This window comes from Topomyia yanbarensis, chromosome 1, assembly GCF_030247195.1.
Source record: "Topomyia yanbarensis strain Yona2022 chromosome 1, ASM3024719v1, whole genome shotgun sequence".
Classification (NCBI taxonomy): domain Eukaryota; kingdom Metazoa; phylum Arthropoda; class Insecta; order Diptera; family Culicidae; genus Topomyia; species Topomyia yanbarensis.
In genome coordinates this window covers 10,507,804-10,524,068 of record NC_080670.1, presented here as the reverse complement: position 1 = coordinate 10,524,068, position 16,265 = coordinate 10,507,804, and the positions used below count along the sequence as shown (strand labels likewise).

At 42.4% G+C, this 16,265-nt stretch overlaps 2 protein-coding genes across 6 annotated transcripts in view; one reads left to right on the top strand and one right to left on the bottom strand.

The window, feature by feature from the left end:
- The first annotated feature begins 227 nt into the window (after nucleotides 1-227).
- LOC131676876 (uncharacterized) lies at nucleotides 228-1,284 on the top strand. Its single transcript, XM_058956254.1, has 2 exons — nucleotides 228-675; nucleotides 731-1,284. Exons 1-2 carry the CDS (start codon nucleotides 313-315, stop codon nucleotides 1,091-1,093), a joined length of 726 nt encoding a protein of 241 aa, XP_058812237.1. The 5' UTR covers nucleotides 228-312; the 3' UTR covers nucleotides 1,094-1,284.
- A 2,230-nt stretch (nucleotides 1,285-3,514) lies between these two features.
- The window catches only part of LOC131676870 (ETS-like protein pointed), a 353,859-nt gene continuing 341,108 nt past the window's right edge, over nucleotides 3,515-16,265 (bottom strand). For all 5 annotated transcript variants that reach the window (XM_058956245.1, XM_058956246.1, XM_058956247.1 and 2 more), the window contains 4 exons: nucleotides 6,342-6,778; nucleotides 5,545-6,270; nucleotides 5,321-5,478; nucleotides 3,515-5,248 (listed from right to left, as the gene is read on the bottom strand). In XM_058956245.1, coding sequence (XP_058812228.1) covers nucleotides 5,185-5,248; nucleotides 5,321-5,478; nucleotides 5,545-6,270; nucleotides 6,342-6,778 — 1,385 coding nt within the window. In that variant the 3' untranslated portion in view covers nucleotides 3,515-5,184. The remainder of the gene's footprint in view (nucleotides 5,249-5,320; nucleotides 5,479-5,544; nucleotides 6,271-6,341; nucleotides 6,779-16,265) is intronic.

Sequence of the window (16,265 nt, the reverse complement as noted above, 5' to 3'; positions counted from 1 at the left end):
ATATTATCCAACGACAGGTGAACGAAGGGAAATTAATTTGGTTGTGGGTATGCGGTCTGTTCCGATTAGCATTAACAACACACTCCTACGCCTGCTTCAAATCGTTTCGCAATGGGCACGTCTTCGGGAAAACACTGCGCTTTTGTGAGCGTAGAAAAGGTGCAGGCCGGTGCAATCAAGTCTCAAACTAATGAGATATAATGATGATAATGATAGCTAACAATTGCACGTCAGCGTCACATTCTAAGCTCGGCAAAAGGCGGAACCGGTCAGTAGCAATCGGTCATCAAACAACACAACATCGAGTAAACAATGGGCTCCTGGACTCGTCCCCCTACCGTCGCTTACCCCCGGGTTTGGCTTACCTTCGAGTCACGTGACGTGGACGAACCGGTCGGTAGCGGTCGGTTGGTGAAGTACCGCGTTCAGGATTTACCGCTCGAACGCGTTGAAGATGCAATCGAACACATGAAAAAGTTTTTCCTTCGTGATGAACCAATGTGCAGCAGTGTGGGACTGTACAAGGATCCGGTGGGACTGGAAGAGTTTAGCGAGCTTTGGCGGAAAGTTGCCGCCCAGAAGTGCGCGGTCGTTTGCTTCCGAGAGGGATCGGATGAAATTGTCGGGCTCAACATGTTGACGGTTGTTTCGAAGGATTCCCCGAAGGAGTATAAGGTAGGGTTGGTTGTTAGGTGCAAATAAAAATTTAATTTTTTTTCTTTTCTTACAGTTTAAAAGCGCCGGTCTGCAAATGGTGACCGAGTCGTACGGAGGAATTTTGAAGCAAGCTGAAATTTTCGAAAAGTACAATGTGGACCACTATCTGTCGGCTTGGGGACTTTCCGTCAGTCCCAAATACCGCGGACGGGGAGTTGCGACGGAGCTGCTCCGGGCACGGATTCCGCTCTGTCGAGCGATGGGACTGCGGGTGACGGTGACGTTGTTTTCGCACCCTGGATCACAGATACCGGCCGCGAAGGTTGGATTCTACGATGAGATTGTGGTGACATATCAGCAGTTGGCGGAACAGGGCTATCACTTTCCGGGTGTTACTCACGAGTTGAACAAGCTAATGACCATGACGGTGGAGTAGAACGAGAATTTATCGGAAATTTTGAAACACGTGGTAGTTAATTATTCGCGGGTGGACCAAAGGGTAAACCAAAGTTGAACACTTTTTTTTGACAGGTACCTGCTTAATTATTTTGTTCATTGCTTAAGACCAACGAGTAGAGAATGTAGTAAAGCACTGCAGAAATGATAGTTTGATGTCATCAAAACAAATTTATTGTATTTTATTTGTGTTTTCGAGAACCCGATAGTGAAAACTATTTTTCAGGTCAAGGAAAAATTTCATTACATTTTGAGCGAGTGGAAGGATTAATGGTTAGTACATAATCCTTTAAAGCTGCTTTGAGTGGCAGAATCAAATTAATATTGTAAAGATCGTATCCGTTAGAACCTTCTGCTGGTCTTGAAATTTAAATCCAATTTAAATAAATATTCGCTCGTCAAGTAAAAAATAGGTCGATTGGTGGTCTTTCGTGCTCTTCCGTGGAATAATTATTATTATTAGTTTATTAGCGACACTTTACCACGGCGGTGGCATTCGCATCGAGCGTGGAATAAGGTACTTTTGAGTTGTTTGAGGTATGCTCAAAATTAGGTAAATTTGACTTCAACTTAAGATTAAATATTAAAAAAAAACTATCAATGAATAGTGATTTTTCCTGCAGTTAAATTTACCTTATTCAGCGATACCACAAGATTAAGTCAAAAGAACTCAATTTTAGGTAGTTTCACGTATGCGAGTAATCTAGTGTTCTGTAACTAATAGCAGTAAACATAAAAAATATTGATTTTGAATGTTACTACTTCTCACCTTATTTTATGAAGTCCGCTATTACAGGCCTTTATCCAAAACTGCCATCTATTTGTAAAGCAAATGAATATGAACACTAGCGCCGCAACATTTTCAACAATCCGAATCAGCGACACCTGCATGCCAGTAGATAATGAAAGCTACGGCTGTCGAACGCACAAGCTTTTAACCAGCACTTCCTATGTTTCGTTTCCCGAACCAAATTCATCCAGCACCATAAGCAGGGTTGCCACGTTCATAGAATTTTCTGTAATGTAACATTAATATAAAAGTTTTTGGCCACGGAGATGACAGTCTGGTCTTTGTTTTTGGAAATTTCACGTATTTCTACGGATTTTTGTAGATATTCTGGATATTTTCATTTTCAATTTTTTTTTCCTGATCTAGACCCCACCGACGATAAAAAGATTTTATTAATTGAAACCCACATTTCAATGTGACATCCCCGATCAAAGGTGCCTTTACATGACATGAAGCGTTGGAAACGTCATTATTACAGCCACTAGTGTACTACGTCAAATATTGGACTGAGAAAAAAATGATGAGGGCGAATTACTCATCATGGCTAAAGCCTCAAAAAACAATACAATACAAAAAAAGAACAATTGTTTCTGTAGACAAACGTTTGACGAAATCTACGTAGTACAGTAATGTTTCGATTATATCACGCTTATACTCAAGTTTTTTTTACGCGGTTTTTTTGCGCGGTATTTTTTTACGCGGTTTTTTTACGCGGATTTTGAAATTTACGCGGTTTTCATTTACGCGGATTTTGAAATTTACGCGGTTTTCATTTACGCGGCTCGTATCCCCCGCGTAAAAAAAACCTGAGTGTATATCCATATATGTATGCATGTAAATCAATATGCATATATTTAAATGAATACATGTACTTATATATTGTTATGTAGATTACGACTGGTATATGGAAGAACGAAGTCAGCTGTCTCATATATATATATATATATATATATATATATATATATATATATATATATATATATATATATATATATATATATATATATATATATATATATATATATATATATATATATATATATATATATATATATATATATATATATATATATATATATATATATATATATATATATATATATATATATATATATATATATATATATATATATATATATATATATATATATATATATATATATATATATATATATATATATATATATATAAACTAGGTGTGATCTAATCGCAACATTGCTGTATATGGATGGTCCCAACTCCTTTGGACCATGTTCTCATAGTCATGCCTCCTAGCGACTAGAAAGCAATTTTCTACTAGTCACTAGGTGAAGTAACTGTGAGAATAGGGCCAAATATTGACGCATCATATTCTCGTACGAGGGCTCCTATTAAATAAAAAAAATTATTTCCAGCAATATCAACAAAACTGATATTTATTTTTTTTATTAAAATACTTAAATTATTATTTAAAATTGTTGCACTGGAAACCTGCTTTTCAACAGTTTGTTAAGCGAATTTTCACTTTAATTATGACAGCTACATTCAATATTGATAGTTTTTATCATCAGATAAGGAATAGAGCAGATTACAATATTTTTGGGCATTTCGGTACGATTGATTGATAACGAGTTGAAGTTTTTAAACATAGTAACGTAGGAATCAGACACCCTCATCTTGGCATCATCGAATTGGCACAATTTTCAACTTCGAAAGTACCAAATATTGTTCATACTACGTTGAATAGGCACAAAGAGAACTAAAATTTCTACATGATTGACATAAATATTTTGATGAAATCCGTCGTTTTTTTAATGTACTTCCTCAAATATTGCGCCAATTAAATGAGTTTAAAGGGAGAAACTCACCCCACCAAGAGCAGGTGTCTCTGTTCCAAAGCTACAATTTATTTATTTTGCTGTATTTTTGATCGACTTTCGTTCTTTTTTTACAATAATATATTTATTTATTTGCTTAACATGCTACTGCACAGCTTCACTCCTACACTCGCTTAGACACTAGGATCCAGCATGCCGTCACGCATCCACTCACTCACACACACACATGCTCACAACACATTAACACAAATAGCAAACTAAACGTCTATAATAGTACTCTGAATTCGTTATTTTTTCCCATTTGTGAGTGCGAAAAGATTAGCAACTTCCTGAAAACAAAATCATGCCGCCAATCTTCTCGCGCACGTTTCACAAATCGCAGGCACGCTTTTCAATTCTCCATTGACGATCGAACCCTTTTTTGTTTCTTTTTTGTTTATCCATTCACTAAATAGTATTTTTTCTGTTTAATTACAAAGAACATCGACAACGATTTGTTTTATACTGCTTTTCTCTTTTTCAAGGGACGCATTGCTAAAAATTTCGCGAGTTAGCTTCCTCTAATCGGGAGGGGGGGTTCTTCTAAATCTATATCTCATTTTGCTTTCGCATTCCAATAATTTTACTTTATATTTAGTAATCATACATTATATAGAAGGAATATCTTAATAAAACGTAGTAATGAAAAACTTATCACAAAGCTTCACAAATATTTGTATTCACTAAAAAAAATAAAATTTGTTTCTTGCTTTCATTCCTGCTTGCGTTCACGATTCTCATCTTTCTACAAAACAACGATCAATTAAAGCCTTTCGCTTCAATTGCACCAGTTTGACTGTTTTGTGTTCTCTTCAACTTTTTTTTAAGTAGAATTAAGTTTCGCTTGCTTTTCGACGGTTCCGATTCTGGTTGATGTGTGCAGTGCTAGTTATTCTACTCGCACAAGCATCCAGAAAGAATGTTCGTCGATCGGTAAATTGGTTTATGCTACACGAGAGAGAGAGAGAGAGAGAGAGTACGCATTCAAATGATTCCTGATTTGACGAATCGATTTGTTTACTACTATGTACTACTAGTAGATAGGTCGGGAAATCTGTTGTCACTTTTGCGGTATTTACAACGCCTGCTAGCGTTCGACATGGCGTAATTTCAAGTTGGAGGTTACGGGGGGCAGTTGAGGCACCACCATTTTTGTTTGTTTATCTGGCACAGCCTACTAGGGGTTGGGTGCCTTCTTCTATCTTTGAAGTACGATTTTCTGTTTGAAGTTTCCGAAGCAGGTGTAGAAGGGGAGAATAACAAGGAGAAGAAACGGGGGTTTTTTTTTTTTCTAACGATGGAAGCACGATCTCGGGAAAATGGGGAACCTTTCCACTCGTTGGTTGATTGAGCAAGAAGCACACTTTGGCCTACTTTCAAAACGATGTTTGGTGTTGTTGATAGAGGGGTTTGGAGGGTGACAGCTTACTCATCGTCCTTTTTGTCCGGTTTAAGGTCAACCATCTCATGCACTTGTTTGGCTGAGTATCTATTGGCGGAAAGGATAAACAATAGTTATTTTCTGATCATCCAATTTGTTTTGTGGATTTTTTTAACTCACCCTAACAGTGTTTGAAGATCACACACGAAACGGTACACGTAGCGTTTGCCAGCAGTTTTGTGGATAATATTTTTATCGTAGTAGTACCGAAGGCCTCGGCTAAGCTTTTCGTAGTTCATTTTTGGCTTATTCTTACGGACACCCCACCGTCGTGCCACCTAGTAACGAAAGAAAGAATACAATTAGCTCAGTCAGTTGATTTCATTGGAAGAAATAATAAATACCTCATCGGGATCGGTCAACTTGAATTCCCACTCATCTCCGGTCCAGGAGATAAAATTCTGGCAGGTTTTATCAGTGAGCAGTTCCAGCAGGAACTGCCACAACTGGATCGGTCCGGATCCGGTGAAACACGGCGTTCCACCTTGTGCTCCGTAGCTTCCGAGCATCGTTTTATCGAAACCCATCGTCGTTCCCATGTAGGCCGGATGTTGGAAATCCAACAGCGACGGATGTGCTCCCGGGTGTCCCGGATGCTGTCCGGGATGGTGCAGCTGACTCCAGGGATCCATGTGACCTCCCAGACCGGTTCCGTCGTTGTTATTTCCAGCCGATCCCTGCGGTGATGTCGTATTACTGGGTACGGTTTGGAACGGGGGCGTATCGTACGGTGAGCTGTACTCATGATAACCATCGTGATGCGGATGGTGGTGCTGATGATGGTGATGGTGATGACTGTTTTGAGATCCGGCGCCAGCGCCAGTTCCCGCTCCTCCTCCACCGCCGCCGCCACCACCACTGTGGTGATGTGGCTGATGATACCGGCCACCTCGGCTCGTGTACGGACCGGTTTTATAGTGCGGAGCCATATACTTCTGTTCCATCTGAATGGCAGAATAGAATTCCGGGCTGTTTTCCAGGTAGCCATGCGATGGAGTCTGCGTTTCCGGCTGTGGCAACGAGTGGTACTGATCCTGGTCGTCGTAGTGACCCGGGACGACGCCAAAGTTCTGCAAGCAATGAAAAGATAGGACATTGTTAGATCAGGTTGATTGATTGATCTCACTTTCAAACTACTTACCGGCAGATCGTCGATGTTGATAAAACTGTTCGGCTCGTGCTCCTCTTTCATCTGCGGATGCTGTCCGCTGCTGGACGTCGTTGAGGTGGTATTCGCACTATTGCTGCTAGGATAACTGGTGTTGGTACTGGTTGCACTATTGCTGTTGGCGTTCCTCACCGCTGCCGCCATCGAGGACAGATACGAGGACATACTGTTGTTGTTGTTGTTGTTGTTATTGTTGCTACTACTTCCGCTGTTGACATTGCTGCCGGAGGACGAGGATTGACTGTTGGTTGCACTGGTACTATTGTTACTGCTAGTATTGCCACCACCGCTCCCTCCTCCACCACCGCCACCCCCACCTCCACCAGAAACGCCATTCCCAGATTGCTGACTGGACGACTGGATCAGTGGCGGTGGGGAACTGTTGCTTCGGTCGTGCAGGGACGTATAACCTGGAACGAAAGAAATGAAAGTATACACATGAGTATAAACAATGGAATGGGACTTCCTTCCGGACACGTGCTTCGATCGGTGCAGCGAAGACTGACAGTTGTAAACATTAGTGCTTTCTTTTCTGTCTTTCGAGAAAGGCACTGCTTGCTATGATTCGTGTTTATTTGTGCTTTCTTGATGTTTTGTTTCTGCTATACAGTGGAGGAAGTGCGAGCGTCGAAAAATATGACCACAATCATCACCGAACGAAAATTATTATGATTTCAATTAACAGCGATTAAAAGAATGTTCCCCACTCGCTCTTTCACGCGTCCGTCGGAAGGTGGAAGAAAGAAAATGCATTCTATTTCCGTTTCCGATCGACACCTCTGTTTCTTGCGTTCAGTGGATCGCGTGTTGCGAGGGGGCATCCAAACCAAGCAGGCGGTGGCGAGCGCGTGTACGTGTTTTGTCTTCGGGATTGTTTACAACGGACCCGGTCGCGTGTTTTCGCTGTTGCATCTTTCCGGGGAGTAGGTATATGATGAGAAGAAGACGCGCGCGTAAATTATGCTGTTGGCTGTGAGCTGCGCAATCGTGTTGTGGGCTGAGGGTGTGGAAGATGATCGGTGTTTATGTTTATGCACACTTGTCTCCTGGTTTCCCGGATTTTTTTTCTTTGGCTGAAGACTAAATCAATGTGTGATTGAGTGATGGGAACAGCAGTTTTGGGTGGAAGTAAGGATCAAGCTGTATAATGACGATTGTCAGACGGAAGAACAATATGTCTTAAATTATCAAAATTATTATATATTTTGAATGGTATCTATCAATCTCTGCAGCATTAGTGGTTATGATGGTAGCAAGAGAGTGAGGCATTTCAGAGAGTTTAATATTGCAGCTATTTGTCCCGATTGAAAAAACCAAAAACATTTTGCTAAGAGCAGAAGTTTTGTTGTCTATTTGTTTAGACTTTATTTTAGAAAATATAGGGAAAAATATGTTAAAAAGCACACGTGCACCTCACCTTCGTGTCCATGGAAAATTGTTAACATTTTCGTATCTTCTACCCTGCACTAAATTTAGTATATAATGACCCCTCCTAATGTCAGGATATCAATAAATTAACACTAAAATGCTGAATTGCTTGATCTAGAAACTGAATCACGTTTCAGCCCAGTTTGTCTCAAGAAAAAACGACATAAAATTGTTCAGCTCTGCCTGCAAGAGGTGTTGCCGCTAATGTCTCCATATTTTGGACAAATTTGCCGGTCTTTTTGATATGCAGTCTTCGTTTATATAGGCATATATTACTGCTGACAATTATTTGGTGATCGAAGTAGGCATCGTTTGAGCACAGAAGTTTTTTTTCCTTTGCTTAGCGAATGTGAAAATTGTGTGCTTACCTCGCATCGGCAGCAATAGTGGTTCTAAGTGATTGATTTTTTTGTTCTTTTATTCAGGTACTCGAGTGAACTGCAGTTCAGAAAGTTATCTTAAATACGTTTATTTAGGCCCAAATGCTTTAGCTTAACGAGGCCGATAATTCATTTTTTTTTTAATTACATGTCACATGTTAGTGGGGGAAAGGAAGGCCGTATTTAGGGGCGGCTTGCTCCCCTCTTATGTAAGTAAAGGAAAAAGGTAGGAAGTGGGATACATATTGTGTAATTGACATCGTCGTTTGCTGATTGATCATTGTGGCGGACATGCACACTTTGTTGTAGTGTTGTAGTTTCCAGCCTGTAATCGCAGGGGCGAGGAGAGGGTCGATATTTCGGATAATTATTGGCACTCTGATACTGTCATGATGTTCTCTATATCATCTGCATGTGAGGTATGTCATGATGTTCTGGGTAGACGGTTATCAAGAAGGGTATGCACCGAAGACTCGTGAAGCAATGCCATATTGTAGATACAGGGATAGGTTGGTGAGATTCTACTGTGAATGAGAGAGGGGAAAATGTATTAAACTTGGACATCAATGGTTTTCAAAAAGATATAGATAAGAAAAATATAGGGGTGGTCACGGCTTGCCAGGACGTCCCGGACTGGCACATAGGGTGATCTACCTCGGGCCCGAAGGGAATCTATTAGTTGGGACCTGGCAACACAGTACTCTGCGCACAGCCAAACAACATGCTCGATGTCGTGGTAGCCGTTCTCACAAACACAATGATTACCTTCAGCAAGCCCTATACGACGGAGATGCGCGTCAAACGAGTAATGGTTGGACATGATCCTTGACATCGTACGAATAAAGTCCCGGTTCACATCCAACCCCTTAAACCAAGCATTCGTTGATACCTTCGGGATAATGGAATGTAGCCACCGTCCCAGATGCCCATTGCTCCATGAGGTTTGCCAACTATCGAGCGTCCTCTGACGAGAGATACTGAAAAATTCGTTGAAGCAAATTGGTCTTTCGTAAGTGTCGCCTTCTAATGCGCCCACCTTGGCTAAAGAATCCGCCTTCTCATTGCCCGCAATAGAACAATGTGACGGGACCCAAACCAAGGTAATCTGGTAAGATTTTTCAGATAAAGCACTCAGATATTCCCGTATTTTCCCCAGGAAATACGGTGAGTGCTTTCCAGGCTTCGCCGCACGGATGGCCTCAATGGAGCTGAGACTATCCGAAACGATGAAGTAATGGTCTGAGGGCAGGGTGTCAATGATCCCGAGAGTATACTGAATGGCAGCTAATTCTGCGACGTAAATTGAAGCAGGATCATTGAGTTTGAATGAGGCAGCAAGATTTTCGTTGAAGATACCGAAGCCTGTGGACCCGTCGAGAATTGATCCGTCAGTGTAGAACATTTTGTCACAGTCGACTTCTCGGAATTTATTATAAAATATATTGGGGATCACTTGCGGGCGCATATGGTCCGGGATTCCACGAATCTCTTCCTTCATGGATGTGTCGAAGAATACAGTAGAATCAGAAGTATCTAGGAAACGGACACGGTTGGGATTGTACGAAGAAGGATTGATGCTCTGTGCCATGTAGTCGAAGTACAAGGACATAAATCGGGTTTGTGAATTAAGCTCGACGAGCCTCTCGAAGTTTTCAATCACCAACGGGTTCAGAATGTCGCATCGGATGAGCAATCGATATGAGAGCTCCCAAAATCGATTTTTTAGCGGAAGAACGCCCGCCAGCACTTCGAGACTCATCGTATGGGTCGAGTGCATGCAACCCAAGGCAATGCGCAAGCAACGATACTGGATTCTCTCCAGTTTGATGAAGTGTATGTTCGCAGCGGAGCGGAAACAGAAACACCCGTACTCCATCACCGACAATGTTCCAGTTATTGTACGGAAAAAGTTGATCCTTTGTTGGCACTTCTGTTTCAGATACCTAATGTGACATCCCCAGGTACCTTTAGAGTCGAACCATACCCCGAGATATTTGAATGTTGAAGCCTGAGCAATAGTTTGATCCATTAATTGAAGCTGTAGTTGCGCTGGTTCACGCTTTCTAGAAAATACGACTAGCTCAGTTTTCTCCGTGGAGAACTCGATACCCAGCTGGAGAGCCCAAGCAGACAAATTGTCCAAGGTATCTTGCAGTGGTCCTTGCAAGTCGACGGCTTTAGGACCTGTAATAGAGACCACACCGTCATCTGCAAGCTGCCTTAGCGTGCAGGAATTGACAAGACATTCGTCAATGTCATTCACGTAAAAATTGTAGAGGAGAGGGCTTAGACATGAGCCCTGGGGAAGGCCCATGTAGCTAAATCGTGATGTCGATAAATCGCCATGCGAGAAATGCATTTGTTTTTCAGACAACAGGTTTAGCAAAAAGTTATTTAAAATTGGCGAAAGACCATGCTGGTGCAACTTCTCATAAAGAATGTTGATCGAAACTGAATCGAAAGCCCCCTTAATATCCAAGAATACTGATGCCATCTGCTCTTTGTAAGCATATGCCATTTGAATTTCTGTTGAGAGCAACGCAAGGCAATCGTTCGTCCCTTTGCCTTTGCGGAAGCCAAATTGTGTATCTGACAGTAAGCCATTTGTTTCGACCCAATTGTCGAGGCGAAACAAGATCATTTTTTCGAATAACTTCCGGATACAGGACAGCATTGCAATCGGACGATACGAATTGTGGTCGGAGGCTGGTTTTCCTGGTTTTTGGATGGCGATGACCCTCACCTGTCTCCAGTCATGTGGGACAATGTTACCCTCAAGAAACCTATTAAATAAATTCAACAAGCGTCTTTTGGCAGAGTCTGGCAGATTCTTCAACAAGTTGAATTTGATTCTATCTGGCCCCGGGGCTTTATTGTTACATGATAAGAGAGCAAGTGAGAACTCCACCATCGTAAACGGTGTTTCGTTCGCGGTATTGTAAGGCGACGCGGCGCGGTAGATTTTCTGTGCCGGGGCGGAATCCGGACAAACTTTCTTGGCGAAATCGAATATCCAACGGTTTGAATATTCCACGCTCTCGTTAGTACTGTTTCGGTTTCGCATACGTCGGGCCGTGCCCCAAAGAGTGCTCATCGATGTTTCTCTTGTTAACCCGTCGACAAACCGGCGCCAGTAACTGCGTTTCTTAGCTTTCATTAAATTTTTCATTCGCTTTTCTAATATCGCGTACACTCGATAACTAGCAACTAACCCGTCGTTCCGGAAGGTTTTATACGCGGCAGCTTTCTCCGCGTACACGTCTGAGCACTCTTTGTCCCACCACGGGTTGGGAGAACGTTTTTGGGTGTTCACGTCGGGTACTCGTTTCGTCTGAGTTTGAATCGCGCTATCGAGAATCGAGTTGGACAAAAACTTATATTCTTCCTCCGGGGGAAGTATCTGTGTTGAATCGATAGTTTTGGATATCTCAGCAGCGTAGCTCTTCCAATCAATGTTTCGTGTGAGGTCATAGGGAACATTGATTGGTGTCGCTGGTCTTGAACCAGTGGTGATTGCAATTACAATTGGTAAGTGGTCACTACCGTGGGGATCAGATATTACTTTCCACTTGCAATCTAACCGTAGTGATGTCGAGCATAAAGATATGTCCAGTGCACTTGCTTGCGCAGGTGGTCTAGGAATTCGTGTCATTTCCCCTGTGTTCAGAATTGTCATATTGAAGTTGTCACAAAGGTCTTGAATTGTCGAAGATCGATTATCGTCGTATAGACAGCCCCACCCCGTACCGTGAGAGTTAAAGTCTCCAAGAAGCAGGCGGGGCGAGGGAAGGTGTTCAATCACGTTGGAGAATCTTCGATATCCCATCATGGCCCTAGGAGGAATGTAAATAGAAGCAATGCAAAGATCTTTGCCTTTGATTGTTGTTTGACAAGCGACAACTTCAATGCCTGGCGTCGAAGGGAGGTTGATTCGGTTGAAGGAGTAGCACTTTTTGATCCTTAAAAGTACCCCCCCATATGAGTCTTCTCGATCCAAGCGGATAATGTTAAAATCGTGGAAGTTGAGGTTTATATTAGAAGTTAGCCATGTTTCACATAGGGAAAATGCATCACAATGATTGTAATTTAGCAAGTGTTTTAATGAATCGATTTTGGGGATAATACTTCTGCAGTTCCACTGTAAAACAGTGATCAGATCCCTGATTCCGTCTAATAAGTTAGCCATCGAAGGATACGATCGCTGTAAGGAGGGGCCATTGTTCAGTCAACTGTTTTAAAAATGTTCTTACTGTTGGTAGAATAGCAACCAGCAAGCTTTTCATAGGATCGGTAATGTTGAAAGCTGTGAATATCCAGTCCACAATGTCAGAAAATTTAAGGAATCCCGTTTTAGGGTGAGTTTCTGACTGTAAAATTGGAGCACTTGGGATTTTTGGTGCCCCGGGGAGTGCTGGGAACTCCTGGTTGTATCTCAATTTCCCAAAACCAGGAGGTATTATCTTCGGATTTGTACCAGCACTTCCAGTTGATGAATTATTTTTATTTTGTACCCTTGTTTGGGACAACCTAGGATCCTTACGAGGAAGTTCAGGTGAGTTTTGATTAGGACTTTTCCTAGAGTTTCCAAGCGGAGCCAAAGAATGCCCCTCGCAAGGGTCGTTAGAGGCGTTATCGTCAGTTGGCAAGAGAGCGAATGGGTTTTCGGAGATAAGTGGAACAGCTCTTTTAAGTATTTCTGCGTAAGAGCGTCTGGAGCGATCTTTGGCGGATCGCTTCAGTTTATCCGCGCGAAGTTTGTACGTTGGGCATGTCAAAAGTGCATGCGGATTCTCCCCACAGTAAACACACTTCTCAGCGGGCCTACTGCAAGTATCATCCGCATGGCGTTCCCCACATTTACCGCACCGTTGCTTGTTGCTACAGTAGGTGGCCGTGTGACCTAGCTGCTTGCAATTGGAACAATTCATGACCCGCGGTACAAACAGGCGTACAGGTAGACGAGCTCCTCCCACTTCAACGTAGCTCGGAAGTGCAGATCCGGCGAAGGTTACGCGAAACGAGTCTGATGGATAGTAATTACCATCTTCGATGGACTTTGAGTGCAATTGCTTGCACTCCAAAATCTTAACTGATTGAAGGTTAGGGTCCTTAAAGCGGCCAGCCCCATCATTCATCAGATCATCGACAGTTAGACCCGCATCACTTACCACACCGTCGATCTCCACATCACGAGAAGGGATGTAGACGCGATACTCCAGCGTAAAGAGGCTATTGCTAACGATATCATTGGCCTGTTTCAAGTCAGCAACGACTACGCGCAGTTTATCTGACTGAACCTTTTTAATCTCGGTTACGGCCGAGTAACGTTTTGTCAGCTCCCGTGCAACAGTTATGCTGTTTAACGGTTTATTTTTGGGCCGAAAGTATACCACCCAAGGACCAGCGGATCCATCCTGGTAAACCTTGACTCGGGGGGGCTGTGAGACATTGGGGGGAAGTGGATCGACCATAACATTATCTGTCTCAGTATCAGATATATGTTCTTCTTCCCCATAATATTCGTCTTCGGAGGGTGATCCTTCTGTTTGTTCCATTTTGTTGCGGGAGCAACACGCTCGACCGCACTGTTTAACTTAAATCAAAATAAAAAATCAAAAGCAATAAAAAGAAAAAAAAAATCGATAAGAAAAGTAAAAAACAAAACACTTCACCAGTTGGTTCCTGACGAGCTGGTAGGTGAATTGATCCTTCGTTTGTTTTATCCGTCACCCGCGTGACCTTCACACAATAGAGCTGACATAGCTCGTCTAAACAAAGCCGTCTTTCAGGCAAGAAAACTGTTTAGTAACTTCACTGCACCGATATCGCAGGTAATAATTATCACTCGCGGGACTGTTTATTACTAATGCTTTACTGCAGCCTCTGCCACAGCAAGCACCTTCGTACTACCGAAAAAACTAAACCACACCGGAGAGAACAAAAAGCACTTGTTTCCCGGTACAAAGTTGGGTTACCAGTTCAGAAAGTTATTTGTCCCAATATTCTACAGAAAGCAAACCTTCAACAGCAAATCAATTCACGTTCATACGTGCGCGAATCAAAAAAATACTACATCACCGGTGGAAGTTTGGAACAATGAGAAAGTGGAATTTATCCTAACATTTGAGCTTGACTAAATACTAAATTATCCAGAGAAGATAGTACGCGAGCTCTCGTATGGAGTAGAACGCTTTTTTCGCTGTCATTTTTCTACTATGCATTTCAATTAAAAAAAAAAACAGTTTGTTTTTCACCCTCGGTGCCGTAATTCTGATAGTGAATCATCAGTGAACCATTAGGCGCACCGTTCCCGGGAGGACAGTTACCCACGTGATGCCAACAAGAGACGGCCGGCTTTTGGGACTACTTCTGCGTACTGGTGTGAAGGCCACATGGTAGAATGTGTTGAATACAATCGTTTACAGTCTACACTGGCGGCAGCAAGAGGTCCTTAAAACAACCAACGCCGAGCTTCAGAAGATTCGCGCAAAACCAAACTAGTCTCGGTGACCACGCCGTCAATCTCAACACCATTTGCAGGTACTTACATGCGGTACACCTTCGAAAAAGGGTCGTCGCTAGTAATTTGTTAATTTTAGACTGGTTACCAAGAAGGACTTATTAAGGCAAATCTTTGATATTTCAAAAGAAATTCACACAGAGGCCCGAATGAGGACCATAGATATAATTTTAAGCCGAGGATCCGGTTTTATTTCACCATGCGTTTGAGCGGGAGAGGAATCTTAGCGATGAGAAGTCATTTTTGAACGGGCCTAAACTGCCGTGATAAGCATAACAGTCCCACCTGCATAGGAAATCCATAGCAAATGGGACTGTTATGCGTATCACGGCAGTAAAGTACAGTAACAGAAATGAAGGAATCGGAAAAAGAAATGAAAGAGGGTGGCGTTCAAAGCGAGTGAGCTGCATTGAATCAGAACCCGGTTAGTACTTCTACTTTTGCATGTGGCTTCAGAATAATATTGATTTTGTTTTGTTTGAAAAGCCCTACATCAGTCCACTTGGGTTTAATTGCATTTTAAGTGAATTATCACTTGGTTATCCTGGTTGGATGGGTCAGAGAGTCAAGCGTGCTGGCCTCATAAGTCACTCCTCCGGAAGGATTGTCAGTGGTCGGAAGGATCATAGCACCTCCTCGCCCAGTACACTAAGAATCGACTGCGATGTCCGCTGAAACAGAAGGTCAAGTTCCGCAACGCAATGTAGTATCAAGTCTTTGCTTGGAATATCGTTTCGTGGGAGTATGTTTTTAATTCCCTGTATTGTGTATTGTCCAACGCTTATCCTCTTTCAAATTTCTACCTGATTCAAACAGCTCGAGTTAGAATTTTTGTCACCATCAGGAAAGTTCTATAAGTTTCAAGGACTGATCCACGAACGTTTGAGAGATCGTTTAAATTTTTTTATGTAAAAATCTTTCGGGGATTTTTTGCAAGAAATCCTTGTTGCGCCAAATAGCTACACGAAATTGATGTCGTTGAAGGGCCAGTTGACACCCATATCCACGAATCGAATTCGTTAGCTATATCCTTCCCAATCAGCCGCTCTCCTAAATTAACAAATCAGGCTGACGAACTGTTACAAAGAACAACCTGCCGCCAGCAAACGCCGAGAAGCCACTTAAAATCAACCTGCGTCCACTTGAAAGTTCATTCATTCATAAAATGAGTTGTTTACCTTCCGAAGAGGAGTACCAGAAGAATGGATGCGCACCGGAAGACCGACCCAAGTCAAAACGATGGACCAATATTTGACATTTTCTTGTCCAGTTTGTTTGTTTGCTTGGGCCAAACATAACCGGCTGGGTCGATTCGGTTCGGCTCGGCCGGCTTTGATTTTTTTCCCTCCTTCTTCCGTTTGTGCACAAAAAGTCATTCTTGTTCGGGGTACTTGGATAAACATCATAAAATGGACCCCGGATGCCTGGAAAACCAGAGCGCAACCTATCGTGGGCTGGTCACCCCGCCATCAATAAAACGACGAACATGGGACCCACCAAACAACAAAAGACGATCGAAGCGGAAGCGAACCGTACCGTTTTTTTGATCTCTTTATAGCGCCATGCCGC

Coding starts and splice junctions, on each gene's coding strand:
- LOC131676876 (XM_058956254.1), top strand. CDS start 313: ATGGGCTCCTGGACTCGTCCCCCTACCGTCGCTTACCCCCGGGTTTGG. Junction 676..730: donor ATTCCCCGAAGGAGTATAAG/GTAGGGTTGGTT, acceptor CTTTTCTTACAG/TTTAAAAGCGCCGGTCTGCA.